At 40.2% G+C, this 18,451-nt stretch overlaps 2 protein-coding genes across 2 annotated transcripts in view; one reads left to right on the top strand and one right to left on the bottom strand.

Moving 5' to 3' along the window:
* rnf217 (ring finger protein 217) overlaps positions 1-18,451 on the top strand; it is a 124,043-nt gene that overhangs the window by 41,002 nt on the left and 64,590 nt on the right. The window lies entirely within an intron of this gene.
* Positions 14,614-18,126, bottom strand: LOC148062258 (uncharacterized). Its single transcript, XM_087812169.1, has 5 exons — positions 17,980-18,126; positions 17,154-17,462; positions 17,015-17,094; positions 16,155-16,935; positions 14,614-16,073 (listed from the first exon to the last, which is right to left on the bottom strand). The coding sequence occupies exons 1-5, from the start codon at positions 18,121-18,123 to the stop codon at positions 15,846-15,848; spliced, it is 1,542 nt and encodes a 513-aa protein (XP_087668295.1). The 5' UTR covers positions 18,124-18,126; the 3' UTR covers positions 14,614-15,845.

The raw sequence follows: 18,451 nt of genomic DNA, 5'->3' as shown, positions 1-18,451 counted from the left end.
ACTACAACTATAGTAGAGTATTGCAATATATCCTATTGTTGCTTGTATCATGATACATATTGTAATACCAGATTATTGCCATTACACACAAACCTATTGTATAATGGTGTGTAATAAATACATTAATGCAAAATTAGTTTTTGTCAAATAGTTTTCACTAATTTAAAAGAAATGAGCAAAACATGGCGACAAACATAACAACAACAACACACCAGTGTGTGCTGGTGTGTGTCGGGTGATGAAAGCTGCTGGCAGCACTACTGGAAAGAGTCCTGCTAAAAGTGTCCGGGTCACATTCATCTCAACCCTCACTGCTCTCCTCGCAGCTACTATCAAAGCTTTGGCACCGAGAACTTCAATCCCATGATTCACTTTTTATTTCTTCCAGCTGCTACAATCTTTCATTGTTGAAGCAGCAACATGTGCCACAGAAGCTCTCAGTCTTAACAATTGACTTCCCAGAGGAGGGTGATCTGAGGTAGTGTTGTTGCACTTCACCAAACGTCCACTTGGTGTCGCTGCTGCATCTTTAACAAGCTGAAAAAAAACAGCCACAAGAAGCTCCAGAACATACCAGAGGGCAATGATTTTATCCAACCGAAAATAACTCAAGTCTGAAGGCGACATGGCTCAAGGGTTGACCAGCTGTTAATTAAGAGGTCGCTGGTTCGATGCCAGGCCTGATTTGTGTTTGTCACACTATGTTCGGGTCACTTATTATAACACTTATTATAACACCCCCTAACATGCTGCTGTTTCTTTTCCTTATTACCACCTGAGTTAACTGCTGCTCGTAAATCTATGGAATTAATTAAGACAATCATGTCAAGAAAAGAAAAAGTATCAGAGAAAAAAAAGTATTTTATAAGGGGATAAAAAAAATTCTACATTACAAATAAACCAGTTATATGCTGAACATATTATTTAATAGTGGGGGTTTTTTTCATCTTGTTTTTTCATTAAAAAAAAGATCAACAATGAACTACAACTTTTTCTAATATTCATTTTGAAATATTTGCATATATTTGACGTACAATATAACAAGAACTTTCACAAGTTATATTGAGAGTTAAACGTAGCACAAAAGAAACCCTTCAGAGAGGTGTCACATGATCTGTTTCGGGGTTCAGCTCTGACCTCATGAGGGCCGCATGAACTTGGTCTAAAGGACGGCAGTCGGCCCCCGCGCCACACTGTTCCCAGGTCTGGTCTATTTTAAGGATTCCACTTTAGGACCGATATATTCATGTACATTCACAATTAAAACCTTTGAAACAATCTGTTAAAAACAACAATGCTAATCCTAAATATACATATCACAATGAAATAATTGTTTTTCTTCCTGATAAATAGCGTTTTTGTGCCAAGTTTTAAATGCTGAATTTGTATATTCCTATGAGATTAATAGAGGTTTATATTCTAATAAACACAGCACTGCCATATTTTCAAGTATTTATTTTCAAATGTGTAGTTTTTACTATTTAAATGTTTTTATATATTCTGGCAAGAGCTGAATCATGCACTTAACATGTGTGTTCATCCACTTTTAGAAGTCATTGAATCAGTCTGAGTGTGAGGGAGACTCTGCTACTGTGCAGCTGTTTCTATGTGTGTGTGTGTGTGTGGTGTGTGTGTGTGTGTGTGTGTGTGTGTGTGGTGTGTGTGTGTGTGTGTCTACAGCTAAGTTAAATTTGTAACAGCATTTAATGAGCATGACTTAATTCAAAGCCACCTTAGAGCTGTGGAAGGACTGATGACGGTGAGTCTGACCACAGATTTGTTAGATCCACAGGAAACATATTTATGGTTTAAGCAATAAAATGCTGATCTGACTCCATATTCTGTTTGTGTCAACACAAATATATCACGGGATAATTGTAGTTTTTTATTGTTGCGTTGATGTCATTATTTGGTTTTTAATGTTTTGGATTATTTGTGTTATTTCTAGGAATGTTTTTTTGTGCAAAATGTCCAGGCACTGGCATGGATTCAGGAGGACCATGAAGTCCTGCACCTATTTGCTCATGTAGCCACTGAGAGTATGGGTTTAATGCCCTAAACAACTTGTTCTGGAGGTTATTTTATGCAGTAGAAAAACCTTAAATGATCACAGGCAGCAAATTTATATGAATAACCATGGACTTTGACGTATCAACTGGACAGAGAAAATAGTTGACTTGCTAAATTAGCATTAGCAACCACTAGTTGATCTTTCTTTTCTATCCACATGACTCCGTCATGCCATATCTAGTATGCCAAGTTAACAGATTGTCAATACTAATTTAACAAGAGTATTTTTCACAGTACTGTATTGATTTTTGTTTTAAATCAGGTTCTATTTGTATCATTATGAATAAAGTGTGTGAAAAATCAATAATTACATTTTTATCTTTACATTAACATGCAAAAATGTCCAGCTTTTGTTAATTTTTTTGTTGCGAATAAACTGGCTACTAGATGGCATCATTCATCACAACACTACATTACTTTTTTTCACCATAGACCTGATCAGGTGCAATGTATAAGAGGTATGTACTGGCAAGGAATTGGCGTTACGAAAAAAAACAGGATACAGGGGCACTAATATGATATGTTGCAATATTGCAGGAACAAGTATATATTTGTAGTATTGTTGAATACTTGACCTCTTGTTGGACAATTTTGGACAACATGACTCTTGATGAAGTCGTCACTGCTTTCATTTGTTTTGAAACAAAAATATGTCCAAATATTAGCTTTAAAAGCTGCTGGAGACAACTGTATCCTCTCGTCCTCAGTCATCGCTGGTATCATTAGCTGCGGAGGACATAATGAAGGATGCCATCTAGTGGCCGGAAGTTTAATTGCAAAATGAACACTGTAAGTAAAATATTTTCGTGTTAATTGTAATTTAAAAAATCGAATTGATTAAACATTTGAAAGAAATAGTATTGTTTCATTTTAAACACATTTTATTGAAATTTAACTATAATATGAAATTGTATTTGAAAGCCGAAAAGCAACGAAATCAAAATCAAAATCAATACAGTCAAAAGAAATCTGAATCTGAAGTGAATCTGAAAAATGAAAAATGTGTTTCTCAAGGTGAAAGAGTACAATATTTTTTATCTGTTCTGAATCATGGACAGTACCTTCTTTGTGATTTTGTACTCACTAGTTAGATGTGGAGTAAAAGGCGTCTAATGCAACTGCTATATCTAACAGCCATTTCTCACTGGAGCTCAACCCGAGTGTGAAAGTGAGAAGCATTCTCAGATTTATCCCGACACCGTTGATCTCTTTAAAACATAAGTCATAATCTTGATGCAGGAACGATCCGTGAGACGACAGATTTACACGCGGAAAATTATTTGTATATTTAGATGCAACACCTCAAGGATGATGGGCACACATACTTGTGAAGGACAAATCATTAGTTGTGTGATCCTGGTCAAAGACCGGCGACAGATCGCGACAGTTCTAAAGAGGAGAGTGTGAGTCTGCATCCAGGTCTGGGTATGTTGCTCCGAGCCAGACATAGTTCACCACCTTGATGTGTTTTCGCAGACACATAGCTGGCACTTGGACTGCTTCATACGTGTCATCATGTACAGTTCAGACGCCTCGCTCTTCACACCAAAGACAATCCCTCCACGAATAGTCCTGTCACGGTCACATCTCTCGCCCGAGGATCACAGTCGCAGCATTGTCGTTGCGAGGATTATTTACGTCCTTGTTATCGTCAAACAAGGTTGTTACCGGCCTGTGTTCAAGGAGAGACATGTTCCCGACCCCCCCCCCCCCCCCCCCCCCTAAAAAAAAAAAGCTGTGCCAAGATGAAGCGGCGTTCATGTTAGTTCCGACAAGAACGAGTATTTGACGCCCGCCGGCAGCCAGTGATGAGCTCAGTGCCGCTGCCAGCCTTCATCGAGCTCACACCATCAGCCACTATCAGGTGACGGGTCCCGCTTCTGCCCGGCGCTAATAAAACCATTTATAACAACATGGCGTCATTACGATGACTTCCAAAATCATAAAGTTGATATTCTGGGCGGCGGCCAGGCCTAAATACAGTTTCACGTACAGAATAGTGGCGTGAGTATAGGACTATTTATGAGCCGGATGAAAGTGTGTCAGAGGACACAGCGGGAGGACGTTTACTTCTTGTTTATAAAACTGTTACTACTATTAGACAGTCTCTCTCATCAAGAACATTCTTGAACCATTTTCTTTACGATTTTTTAGAAAAGCTAACGGTGACTCTACAGTAGGTGGCAGCAAAAACAAAAGTGGACAGAGTAAAAGCACTTTTCACATTGTTTATTTTTTTTTACTATTAAATGCTCTTGTTAAAACATGCAAGATGGTTACGTATTACATTGGTGAACCCGAAACCTTGTTCTTGTTTTATTTGGCACTTTATTTACTTTGACGTGTTAATGAATGGAGGTAACATATCTGAGTGGGGATTTTTTGCATTTTTACACTCAAATGTGAGATATTTATAATTATTTATGGTGTCTTGTGTGGTGCTGTATTACTCAATTGTATTTATTATACAATTTCAATTGTATTCTTACTTATGGAAGCGTGAAGCTGCCAACGCAAAAAAACAATCAAAAGAAAACATTATCATGTAATTTCACAACACAGATAATTTCATAACGTAATACTTCACTATCATATAATAATGTAATACACGACTACCATGTAAAAAGTATAATTTATTATCATGTTATAACCTAATACTTCACTATCATGTAATAATGTAATACTTCACTATTAGGTAATAACGTAATACTAAATTATCATGTAATAAAGTAATAAATAATTTCCTTGCAATAACGTAATACTTCAATATCATATAATAACGTGATACTTCAGTATGATGTAATAACGTAATACTTCAGTATCATGTAATACCGTAATAACTTGACCTGGAAAAAGTGCAGAAACACAACATTGTGATAGCATTTAAAGCATTATAGGTCTGGGACAGTTGTTGGACAGTAATGCTGTCAGACAGGTGAAGAAGTCATGGACTTAATGAAATTTTATGAGATATTGGAATCTGTTATTTAAGAGAAATTGGATTCATTCATTCATTGCCTTTTGCTTATTCCATTACAAGAGTTGCGGGGGGACATGAGCCTATCCTAGTTTCTTTGGGTGAGAGGCAGGGGACGCCCTGGACAGGATGCCAGGGCACACAAAGACATTTACACACACACTCACAAATACGGCCAATTTCCCCTGTAGTAGGATGCACAATGAAAACACCTTTCCGACTCTAATAACCACTACTGTAGCAATATTACAAATATTTCGTGTTTCTGTTGCGGCTCAGTAACATGTCTTAGGTTCCCAAACCTCACCATGCCAAGGCCCCCCAAAACAGTATTAGCCCATAGCCTCTTTTGCAATACACAAATAAACACACACACCGCGAATCCTTCAAAATATATAAACTTTTTTTTAGTGTTTTCTTTGCTTCAATTCAATTTTAAATTGTTTTATTTGTTAAGAATTTATTGCAATTGTAGCCACATTTCTGCGCAGCTGTTAAGTCATACTAGATGTGTCCTGCCTCATTTTTTTTAAATATAGATGACCATGAGACCATTGAGCTTTTCTGTTGGTCTTCTCCGATGATCTTTATCCTGTCAGAAACCTGCCCATTTCCTGCTTAGCAGCTAGCTACAAGCTACTTGGTTATTAAGTCAGAACGGGTGCATAAGTCCCACATACCCGTAACATGAGATGTGTACTCGTACAATTAAGTTGCATTGACGTAACTACATATTCATACTCATAATCCAGAAGCTACACATGCGTGATTGAAGACTTGTAGTCGTAAAAACACAGAAAACAAACCTTGACTATATTTTCCAAGTGTACGAGTACAAGTTACTAAACGCGAATCAGCACGTGTGAGTCACAGATTCTTTTGGCACCACAGTCACTGCTAAAAAGGGTGCATATATTCCACACACTCGTAGAATGTTATCTGTAGCTGTACTTCAAATGTGCATACACGTAACTATATAAAAATACTTTTTTTAAATTATGACTTGGGAGTTCACTGTTTCGTTGGCACCTTAAGTAAGGTCTGTTGTTAATAGTGCCTCCCAATTAGTTCTGTGGTTGTTATTAAGTTTGTCTGCTGTTCAAATAAATCACCTGTTTGTTAGTGTTTTTAATGATAAAATATGTAGTGCTATGTCCAAAAAACCCCTAAAACAGTGTGTGTGAAAGGTGAACCAATGTTCTTTTCAGCCGTATCCAAAGAATTCTTATTGTTTCCTGCAAATACAACTTCTAAACCTAATTCTGGAGGTTACTATTCAAACACCACTTGAAGGTGAGGAAGTTTTCCTATAATTTGGCTTCTTGAAATTGAAAGAACGTATGACTAAAAATATTCTGAAACCTTCATCAAGATACAGAATTCCTACATGTCAGCGTGAATACTTGCGCCCTGACTAAGGCTGTGACTTCCCGACACACTAACCGACCTTGTTTTCGGGAGCAAAGGGTGCAAGCGGAGAACCCGGTGGACTCTTGCTGAAAACGTGGCAATGCGAAGGAAAAGAGAGAAGCGAGGCGACGGCGAGGTCCAGTTGCCCGTCTGGCCCGATATAGTCCCGCCTGGTCGCCTCAGAGGCATCAGGACTACAGGAGTCAAAGATTTAGAGATGCTGAGAGGTGGATTCTGTTTCTCTTCTCTGCCTCTCACTGTGGCCAGCTGTTACCACGCATCCAACCTACTGTTCATGCACCATCACAGTGCAACGATAGTCAGCTTTAACCTGTTAAAATGTGTCAGTAATTTAAGGTAATTTTTGTAATCCTCTGTATGAATCAAACTTTAAATAAACAAGTTTATTATTATATTATATAGTGAAATATGAAGCAAGTTTTTACAGCGATCATTTCACTGTATGACAGATGCTTTTTTGGGCTTTGAATGAGCTACTACTGTCCCGTTTTAGTTCCACAGCAATGCTCCTTAAAGAGAGTGAGTTGTGCCCCTGAAGGCATCACTTCAGCACCTTAAGTAAGTAAGTAAGTGATTTGTATTTATGGAGCGCTTTTCCAGACCAGGGTCACACAAGCGCTTAAACAATCAAAACAATATTCAATAAAGTATATACTTTAAAGGTCAAGATAACACTGTTTCAGTTTTGTCCACATTTAGCTGTAAAGTGTTTTCACTCAACCATTGTTTTATTTCTAGCAAACAATTGGCTAAGCTGTTCAGTTGGATCAAAAGAGCAGTGGAGCTGGAAATCATCAGCAAAAATGAGATAAGAAACATCAGGAAATCTCTGAATGATTTTACCGAGGGGAATCAAGTACAGCAAAAATAATAAAGGACCCAGAACAGAACCTTGAGGGACTCCACACAACAGATCTGCTGATTCAGACCTCATTTGATTGGCAGATACGCTAAAACTGCACCCAGAAAGGTATGATGGGAACCACTCTTACACCGACCGAGACAGTCTCACTTCATCCCTCAGTCTTCTCAGCAGAATCTGGCAACTGTGACAAAGGCTCAGATCCAAGAGAACCAGAACAGTGAATTGACCCGTGTCAGCCGTGACATGTTCTTTCAGTCATCATGATATGCATTGTACGACACGGAAGATAAACGTATTAACTTCCAAATAGTCTCTTGTGTATTTAGCATTCATATTTAACAAATGAAAATTTGTGGAAGATTTATGATTCATTTAGTTACGTCGCAGACCCTTTAGTAAAAGAAAATCCTTCTTGGAAAAAAGATCTAAAAAACGAAAATAGTGTAGGTATCAAGGTATTAATACACAACTATTGCATTACATAGTTACATTCCTCTTCAAACAGAACATGTTACAGAAGGGTTACGTTGTAAGGGGTTTGGCTAACTAGCATGCTAACTAGCCAGTGCACTGATTTACAGTACACTGTAAGACAGTGGATTTACTTGAGCAGTGTGCAAATTTTGACAGACTAGTACTGTCTCAAATCAAACACTGCCACTACACACCTATCAGAAATGACTCGACAGCTTCTTCTTCTACTACTCCTTTTTAAGGCTTATTGCAACCAGCCGTTGGAACACTATCACCGACACTTGAAAGTGCTTTTCGCCAACTAAAATAAGTTATTGAGTTTTGTTTTATTTAGTTATTACTTTTGTTTTTTGGTAAAATCAGTGATTTCTTGAGACATTTAAGCCGGAATCTGCTCTGAAGACGAGCTGTCAGTGATGTAGCTTCCATTAAGCGCCATCTACGTCACTAAGATGGTGACCGTTAAGGGTGGAAAGTGTCACTGCTCAATGTGGACGCACTTGTGTACTCAAAATATTCATTTTAAGTGCAGAAGTGTGTGATCTTTTCATTGATTTTCTGGAACTCCTTTGTTTAAGTCTTATCTTGACCTTTAAACTATATATTTTATTGAGTATTGTTTTGATTGTTTAAGTGCTTTGTGACCCTGGTCTTGAAAAGCGCTCTATAAATACAAATGACTTACTTACACTGTAAGACTTCCCAGTCATGAGTGAACCATGACTAAGAAAAAAAAGCTAGTTTTGAGTTAGCAATTGAATTGATCAACTATGTGTTCATTATGAGTCTAAATTGCTCTCAATAGTTCGCCCTCACGAGGCGTCACCAGGGCCGGGTCTAGACAGGCATGTATGAGGGGGCAGCCACAAATCTTGAGGGGGCATTGTGCTGTTACTTACTTACTTACATGTAAGTTTGAGGGGGCCAGGCCCCCTCTTGCCCCTGCCTAGACCCGGCCCTGATAGTCACCGTTACTGTACTGGCCGCCCCAACTTAATCCCACGAGAGCACCCCGCTCTTGTTTTGAAAGGCGAGACTCATGGGTTGTCTTTCAAAAAAGGGCCCCATTCTATTTTAATGGGGAGGACTGAAATTCTAAAGACCCTCTTTAGGGTCCCTGCAGTCGCCCTTGATGGTACCACCTCTGGTCCTGGTGGCTGCAGCCTCCGTGGTCGGGACCCCGACACACTGACAGTTTGGACAGAGGGACGAAGATGGAAGGGTCACTCGTGACAGTGCGTCCACTTTTTTGTTGTTTGCCGTGAGGAATGGAGTGAGGAGAGCGGAGGATTCAAAAGTACACCCCTGGTCTAACTTGGTTGACCCGAGTGTTCATTATTTAAGCCGTCAACGCTTCTGGGAAATGAGCAACAGCTTAGAAACGCGTGTTGCGCTTGTTAGGGATTCTCAAGAGGACATGAGAGACGACATGTCCGTGGAGCGCCTTTTAAGATGGCCGCCGTGTGAAGCCAAAATAACTCAAAAATCTTCTTCATCGTTGCTTTTGTTGAAAAAAAAAATCTCAGTTACTGGCTTTGAACATACTAGTGTCATGGGACGTTGTAGTCCCACAGTCTCGTGTTCCAGGTTTACACTTTTCCCTATCCAACAATTATACACATAAGGGAACTTTAAACAAAATAAAAATATACCATTTACTTTACTACTTTAATTACACCATACATGATTTTTTTTCTGCAATACATATTATCCAGTACAGATTAGATGCTAACATAAGGAGAGAACTACTAATGCTTACACATTTTTTTTTGTTTGATATGATCTTTGTAAAAAGTGTATAATGTTATTTTATATCTATTTTCTTGATGATGAGGATGAGGATTACCAAGAGTGCCATAACTCAAAAATAATAAATACAGAGGAAAATGGCAATGCAAGTGAAAATACAACAAGAGGAAAAAAAAGATACAAAATTGTACAAAATGTTTTAATTTTTAACCTTTTTGAGATGGGCCTGAGCAAGCAGGTAGCTTTCCTTATTTTGGCAATTTTAATTTTATATATTTATCCTTTTTTTACGGACAAGGACACTGAAAACATACAAACTAAATAATGAAATCTTCCGTATGATATGTAGCATGATTTGACAGCAGTATCAATGCTAGAATTATACATTATCTTGATCTTTTTAGTATATATTTTTTGAGTATTTAAGCACTTTGTGACCCTGGTCTAGAAAAGCTCTATAAATATAAATTACTTACTTACTTACATTTAATTTAATACATTTTTCATGTATCCATTATTCCTTCCCTTCATCCCAAACAGAAGGATCTAATACAAAGATCATAGTTGAAATTACCAAAAATAAATACAGCTTTATTAACATATGAACTTACATAACTAAAAAAGTACTTTTCTATTCTTATATTATTGTCATATACGTGTTTATTGACTCACGCTCAGGTGTCTGATGCACGTGGAGCATCTATAAAAACATAAACACAAGTAAACATAAGTTTATGTCCGACATGTGCGAGTGGACTATTAAACTTTACAGGCCGAACCTCCAAATATCACCGAGGCATAAACCCGACAACCCTGGCGAAGCCTCGCTCTTCCTCATGTCAGCCCGCCTCGGTTCTAACCCCCTGACCAGGGTGGTCCTGTCAAGGCGCACATTAATGTGACACACACACGATGCACTCGTCTATTCCGGGCGCGTCACGGACGACACATGCTGAAGGTTTTCGGTCCGATGGATGAGAGGCTTGTGAGGACAAAGATGCAGCAGCGGGGGGTCAGAGGTCAGAGGACAGGTGGGACAGGGTGACAGGAAGAAGCGTGAGATCCACACGTGCGACAACCTCGAAGACATTATGACCTGTGCCCTCAGATCACCGGGATATGGGATATATATTGAGTCTTGAGGAGGCACGAGAGTCTGCCCGGCAACAAGAGCTTTTTGGGAAGTCATTGATCCTCCTATAGATTATGTAAGGATCGGAAACATAATGATGACTAGATCAGCTTGAAATTAGCTTGATGCAACATACACTTTTTATACAAATGTATAATGTATATGTATATATTTATTTACTGTATGTATAAGAAGAATATGTATCATGCAATATAAATAGTTACAATTCTACTAATTCTACTACCAATAATAAGAAAAAGAAGAAGAAGAAGAAGAAGAAGAAGAAGAGATAGAAGTAGAATAATCAGAGATAGAAGAAGAAGAAGATAAGATAGAAGAAAAAGAAGAGGTGAAAGAAACAAAAACAAACTTGTTAATTCTTAATGCAAATCCAGGAAAACAAACACCAGAGAATATTGATAATTTGTGATTTTAAAAATAATTCCATATTCTATATTAATATATTCATAAGTATACAAATGTATGATTACATTATTATTTGTAATTTTATAGAAATGTAATTCAATATTTTAATTTATTGTATTTGTTATTTTTTTATGAATCTCTTATCATTCATTCATATAATTTCTTTACTTTTTTTTTTAAGTTGGTCTGCAGTGTATATATCATAACTTTTTTTTTAATTATTGTGCTAATTTTATATTATTACAGTTTATTATTTTATTCATTATTGTTTTTGTTGTAATGTAATAATTGTTTTATGAGCTGCTGTGACAACTTTTGTCAATGTGGGATTAATAAAGACACATCTTATCTTAGTATTATTCTAAGAGATAACAGCAGGAAATAAATCATTAAGTGTCAGAGACACCACAGGCTCCTTGTGACATAATCCGCATACATGTGCTCCTCCCGTAATGACTTCTCCACATGCCTGATGTATAATCATCCCGGGACACAGTGTCCACACGTGTAGAAGCCATGTGGATGTAAACAACCCTGTCCTTGGTTCAGTTGACCTCAGGACTGTAAGAACATTAGGGTCAATCACCGGCAGCCTCTTAAAACTTAAAGTTGATTCATGGGAAACTAAATAAAAGTTATGTTTTCATTTGAGTCCAGGTCGGATACATGAAAAGGAAAGATTCCGAGTTACACTAACATAACATTATATGGCATAAAGTTGGAAATAATTAATTGAAATCATACGCTAGATTTGTAGCCACTAAGCAAGAAATATAAACTTCAATAAATACTTAAAATAAACAGATGACACAAAAACTAATGTAGCCCTCAACTTAAAGAATAACCTACACATCATATACCATTCATATTTAGTTGAAAAATAATAAAATAAAAAGAAAGTTACTAATGTTTCACTTGTAAAGTCAAAATAAAATCATGGCAAAAACCTCTTTTATTTTTACTGTTAATATAAAACATTTTGATCATTATCTTGGAGCTAAATACAAAATAGTAATTACCAACCACTCCTATGTTTGTTTGTCCTCCAAGTGGCCTCATTAAGTGAATTTGGAATAATTCAGAATATGTTATAAAGATCCAACAATTCTCTTAAAAAACACAAAATTTAACCAGAAAACTGGTAAAAAAACAACAAAAAAAACCAAAAAGAATAAAAATTAAACAATTTCAAATAAACCTAACTTTGCCCATTAAATATTTCTAAACCTTTCATACAAATTAAAAGAAAAGATTGTTTTCGTAAATATGATCTCAATTTTCCCTTAAATTATTTTCATGGAAAATAATATTTACCAAAAGGACAAGATAAGGTTCTAGGCAGTACTTGGGTGACTTAGGTCAGTCTGTCAAACTGAGCCTCAAACTGACCAGAAACTCTTTCCTTCAACTGAGATAAATCTCTAAACTTTTCACAACATGATCTGGAGCTTGTAATCCATGCTTTTGTGTCTTCTCGTTTAGACTATTGTAACAGTTTATTTGTGTGTCTAAACAAGAAGGAGGTGTCTCGCCTGCAGTTAATACAAAACTCTGAAGCGAGAATTCTGATCCGCTCTAGTAGAAGAACTCACATTTCTCCTATCCTTAAGTCTTTTAAATGTCTGCCAGTTTCTTTCAGGATCAACTTTAAATTCTGGTTCTTACTTTCAGATCTAATTATGGTCAGGCTCCTCCTAACATCAGTGATCTGATCCAGCCTTACACCCCAGCTCGGGCTCTTAGGTCTGTAGATCAGAATCTACTGATGGTCCTGAAAACACTTTGAGACCAGAGGAGAGAAATCCTTCCAGGCTGTTGCTCCTAAGCTTTGGAACGATCCTGAGCTTCGATTACTGACTCCTTCTTATTTGTGCTTTTCCCTGATTTTCTGGGACTCCTGTGTTTGTCTTATGTGTCTTGATCTTTTAAAGTATATATTTTAACTGTGAATTGTTTTTGATTGTTAAAGCGCTTTGTGACCCTGGTCAAGAAAGGCACTTTAAGAATAACCTTTACCAACTTACTTACACAGAAATTATTTAAAGCAGAGCAGAAGGTTAAATAAAACCTCCAGAATGGTTTATGACCGTTAGAGTGCTGTCCATATCCGTGATGGTCTCATCTTATGGTAACACATTCTGTTCATTCCCAAACTGATGCTTTAAAGTCAACCATCAAAGACATAGTAGAAATGCCTCCCACAGCCTCGACATCATCATTTGGCGAAAGCGAGAGACAAACATGAGAGTTGGATCGATAACTCTGCTTTAAAATAAAGCAACTGTTAGAACTCCTTAAGAGTTTATAAGAAGCCATTATCCAGACGTTCTTCCGGAGGGCGACACCTCAGCTGAATGGCTCTTTTCTGACGTCAAATGAGTTCAGCTGTCTGCTCCTGTGTTCCCTTCCTCTTTCCCTCTGTCACCCGTCTGTCATGAATAAGACGGTCAGGAACACCATGTGCCAAGTCCTGCTGTCGGGTAAAAGTGACGGGACAGGAAGAGCCGCGCCGCCAAGAATGTATCTGTTTCACACTTTATGCCTTTGGATCTTCTGTTGGACTGTTGGGTCACGGCAGCGGCGACGGCTTTCCAAGAGCCGGCAGGGGGGGCCGTTATTAGGGTATCAGACGGGGCGCCTCGTTAAAATACCCCCGAGCAGCCTGATGAGGTGCAAACCTGCAAGATAGGCTGTCGCTTGGATCTACTGGGAGTCGGGAATCAAGATTGCGTCGATGATTAAATGGCGCTAAATTAAAGATATGGATCTTGAAGTAGGGATTTTCCATGAAGGCAACAGGAAGTGTTGATCTATTAGAATAAAATTAGCTCCTAAAATCATGTCTTTTGATCAAGATTTATCGCCAAAAGAAAGGAGATGAAGAACAGAATGCCTCCCTGCCTCCTTTACTCTTTTTTTATAACCCCCAAAGACAGCGGGGTAAGATTTCTGGCACCAAAACACACGTCACGCTTGCTATTTCTGTCGGAGGTGCCACATAGCACCAAGAGGTAGGGTGACAAGACTGAGGCATCATGGGGGCCTCGAGACTTCCGTACAACCTCCAGCTCTAACGCAACATTTTCGCACTGAGTCGGCACATGGGTGCGAAACCGAAGGTGGCTCTGAACGTGAACACATTGAGGCGATATTGATTGTGTTGAGGTCATGGGTTGTTATAGGAACCAGTCGACCAGTTCTTATGGTTGCATAGATTATGCAACATTGCTTTTCTTAACTGAAAATCAACCGAAAAACACAACTTCAACTGATTCCTTATGAGTTATCATAAAGCACCGAGGCGTTGAAGCTACCCAACTACTCGACTCTTTGCCCAGAACCTTCGCGAAGAGAGCCTGGAAGCGCCTCCTCGCTGGTATGCCGTGAGCAGCTGGTGTTAGACAGTCATGCGGTCGGGTCACGATAAATCATCGCGCCGCCTCAAACCCGACAACACAATGCTTCAGAAAGAGATTGGGAGGCTTGACGTCAAAGCACTTTCATATTTATTACCAAGAAAAAGAAATGGACATTGAAGGCATATCATTGTCACAAATAAACATCTGAATTACTTTTGACAATTATGGTACAGTTACACACACTCGTACAGCTGCGAATCATCTTACGTCTGACGTCGACTGCACGACTTTCCAAGGCTCAGAAAAAGACACGTGGAGGAATCACATGGAGGTTGTAAAGCTGTAACTGGAACTTTTTACACCGATGAAAATGACACACCAGGACTAGTAACATTGAAAACTACAGGAATCCAGAAGTGAAACATGAAGATATATATATATATATTTAAACAAAAAAAAAAGAGATTGCACATTTGTTTTAATTAAGGCCACTCTCCATCGTACCCTTTAAATACATACTGTTACCTCCAAACTAAGAGTGATGACACTCATTGACCTCCCTCGACATTAAAACGCTTTGTAAGAAAAGCTCAGTTCAATCTTCTCAACATTTGTCTTCACCATCATCAACCGCAAGACTAGTGAAGGGAACAGGTTTTATCTTTAGCATGGATCAAGCTAGCTCCAGCGAGAGAAAAGTACATCTGGAAATCAAATCAGTGTACAAGTATACAGATAAGTATGTACATCAGATTCCAATCCAAAATTCAGCCAATATTGAGCTTTGATCTCTCTTAAGAGCTAGTGGATGCAAAAGATAAAAGGAAGTCCCATCAAAACCACTACCGAATAAAGGAGCGATAGGCTAGTCTTGCTAACTTTCTTATTCAGTCGAAACATTTCTCCGTTCACATATCATTCCTTCTACACACTTCGCATTTCTTTGTCCTTCATAACATCTCTCAACCACGGGCCTTGACGTTGTGCCAGGATAAAACATAAAAAAGGCAGCACTACAGTATGACACACAATTCACCAAAGACACTGGTATGTTTTTCCTCCACAGCTGGAAAGTCGTGTAGCGTCGGACAGGGACGTGATTCAACATGGCCACTGACTGAACACATGCACCCTCAAACTGGGGCTGCATGCAAAAATCCCTCCATAGAAAAAGAGCAGGAAAAAAGGGGGGTTGAACCACAACAAAGCAAACAGTCATGTTTTAGCACAGAAAGAAAACGAAAGAAAATGACAGAAAATGGTTCTCTTCAAATTTCAAGTACATGAAGCGTTTGTGGCAACTTTCTTAAAGCACTTAGTTTAAATCCTCAGTCTATTTACAGGGGAACGGTGGGGTTCAAATCACATGATGACAGTCTCGTTGAATGGGGAATACTTGAGGGATCGCTTGAGGGCCGGGCTAGGGGTCCTGGTTTTCGGGACGGGGGAGGGGGTCTGCGGACTTGGCGAACGGTACATCGGTCCAGATGGGGCCGTGATCTTGGCAGTGGGGGTTCGACTGGCCCACCTGGAGGGCGGTCTCTGATTGGCAGGTCGTGCGGGACGAGAGAAGCTCTTCTGTGAGTCGACCTGTAGGGGAGACAGTAGAAGGTCAGAGGTCGTGACGGTTTCAAACTTCAAAGCAGAATTTTAAACGACGAGTCAACGCACCTCCTGCTTGTATGATGCGTTCCTGTGGCTGTACTCGTGCTGGATGTCCAACATGTCCAAGAGCTCAATGAGTCCATCATCTCTGCTGGAGCCGGACTGGGCCCTCTGCATATTCTGCGCTGAAATGTTTCTGTAGTCCACTTTCGGCTCCACGTGGTGCGTAACAGGTTTCCTCGCTCTCTCCCCGTGAGCCGGTCCTGCCTCGCGCTCCGCCCGGGGTCTCACCATGGGGCTCCCAGCCATCTGCGTCCTCCGCTGTGACTGAGGACTCGGCTGGTGTCCTTTGGAGCCATGGAAGGTTCCTCTCAGATCTTTTTGGTTATGTCTCGGCGACTCTGAAACCGATGCCCGCTCTTGGCCGGTCTCCATCTGCGCTGACAGCATGGGCGCCCTGCCGGAGGCCGGGGACGCTCTGCGCTGACAGCTCGGGGTGGGGCACTTCGGCTCCGATGCATGTCCCTGTTGGGTCACGACCCCTGTTTCAAGAAGCGTCTTGCCCTCGTTCTCCTGCAGCATGGCGCCGAACTTCCTCAAAACAGACGGGCTGCTGCACTTCCTGTCCACGAGTACGCCTGAGCCATGACACTTCCTGTCCAAAGCGGGAGATTCAGCGGAATACTGGGCGGGTGAGCGGGACTGTACAACGGCAGCGTCTTTCTGTCCAAGAGGAGGCTTGGACCCTGTGTTCTCCTTGTTGGGGGAACTCTTCTTCACGTGAGTTCCTCGGTTCTTTCTGTTTTCTGTCTCCTCGTAACTGCCGGAAAACTGCTCCTGACCAGCCCTGGTGTGAATCACATACAATTAATCCAAACCATAACAAACGTTGAAGACGTTTATCATACAAAGAGAATGGGTTTTACCTCTGGTGTCCAGATCTTTTCTTGAACTCCTCCTGGTACAGTGGGGCATCCTGGCTGACTTGGATTTTGTCGCTAAAGTGCTAAAAAAAACAGAGAAAATAAACTTCTACTCAAATAACCTTGCTTTCCATCTTCTTACCACGTGGCGTGCTCCGTTGTTCTTTCGGGTCAGGTGTTGTCCTTGGCCCAAATAATCCTGTAGAAGGTCTCCAATCTCAGACACGCCGTTGCCGTGGCAGTAGCCATAGCCATTCTGATGAGTCATCGGGTAGCCATTGGTGGCGTAGTTGCACCCGTTATTATAGCGATGAGGCACGTTTAGAGCTGGATTCTTGCCAGGGTTGCTTGACAGAAAAGGCCCACCGCGGTGGTGCGACTCGCTCTCGTTTTTCTGGTTGGTACCGGTGACATCACTTCCTCCTCTGCGAGCCTGGACCTCATTGTATAGCTGGAAATTGTAAAGAAAAAGTGTCAAAACACACGCGGTACGACGCTTGCAAAACACTGTTTACATTCAGCCTTGTAAAAAAAAATCATTGCGCAAGTCCGACTATATTTATGATCAGCACACGATATTCTCGTCTGACACACATCTGTTTCCCAGAGCCACTTTTAATACTTCCTTCGGTGTCTGTTTTCAACTGTGTGTACGTGTGTGTCAGTGTGTGTGTGTGAGAGAGAGGACACTGTTCAGTGTGTCTGTCAACACACCACAGTTGAATCAGCTTGTTAACATTTGTCTGTATCATTACACCAACAAGGCCACAAGGTTGAGTCGTTCAGTGCCAACAGGTTATTATAGAGCGCACTCACACACACATGCTGCGCCAATTAACACACACTCCTGGGACAGAGAAGCACTTTGTAATCTGGGAACATAACCATTAGCATGTTCGCGCACTCGCATCATGTGCACGACGGACATGTGCCTAAACAATCCTCGTCCTCTTGCATCTTGAACCCACCTCTTCGATTTTCCTCTGGATGTCCTGCAGCTGGTCTTCCCACTCCTGCATCTCCGAGTCAAAGTTGTCCATCAGCTCCGGCCTCTCTGGCCCCCAGCCGCGACCGCCGTGTTCCAGCCCGCGCTCCAGATCAATGGCTGCCATGACGCAGGAGGCTCGAAAACTCAGGGGGCTTGTCGAGAGGGCAGTTTCCCCGATCTCTCGTTACACTCTCCTGCCACAGGTCACTGGTGGGTTGCCGGGGAGATTGCGTGGGGGGAAAAGATCGATCGCCTGGAAACAGAGTAAAGAAAAAATGGAAGAGTCAATTATCAGCACAGAATTTAAAAAAACAATTTGCAAGATGCTGCCTCTGGTACTAATCTTTATCTGACCATATTTGCCAACATTTTTGTTTCTTGGCATCTCCCTTCAGATTCATTTAAGACCTAAATTATCACATTTTTTTAGACTTTTACTTAATGGAAACAAA

The sequence above is a fragment of the Callionymus lyra genome, chromosome 17 (genome assembly GCF_982586985.1).
Source record: "Callionymus lyra chromosome 17, fCalLyr1.hap1.1, whole genome shotgun sequence".
Taxonomy (NCBI): Eukaryota; Metazoa; Chordata; class Actinopteri; order Syngnathiformes; family Callionymidae; genus Callionymus; species Callionymus lyra.
The sequence above is the reverse complement of the archived record's forward strand: the minus strand, read 5'-3'. Positions and strand labels throughout refer to the sequence as shown.

Coding starts and splice junctions, on each gene's coding strand:
- LOC148062258 (XM_087812169.1), bottom strand. CDS start 18,123: ATGGCAGCCATTGATCTGGAGCGCGGGCTGGAACACGGCGGTCGCGGC. Junction 17,463..17,979: donor TCCAGAGGAAAATCGAAGAG/GTGGGTTCAAGA, acceptor TACAATTTCCAG/CTATACAATGAGGTCCAGGC. Junction 16,074..16,154: donor ACGCATCATACAAGCAGGAG/GTGCGTTGACTC, acceptor TCTCCCCTACAG/GTCGACTCACAGAAGAGCTT.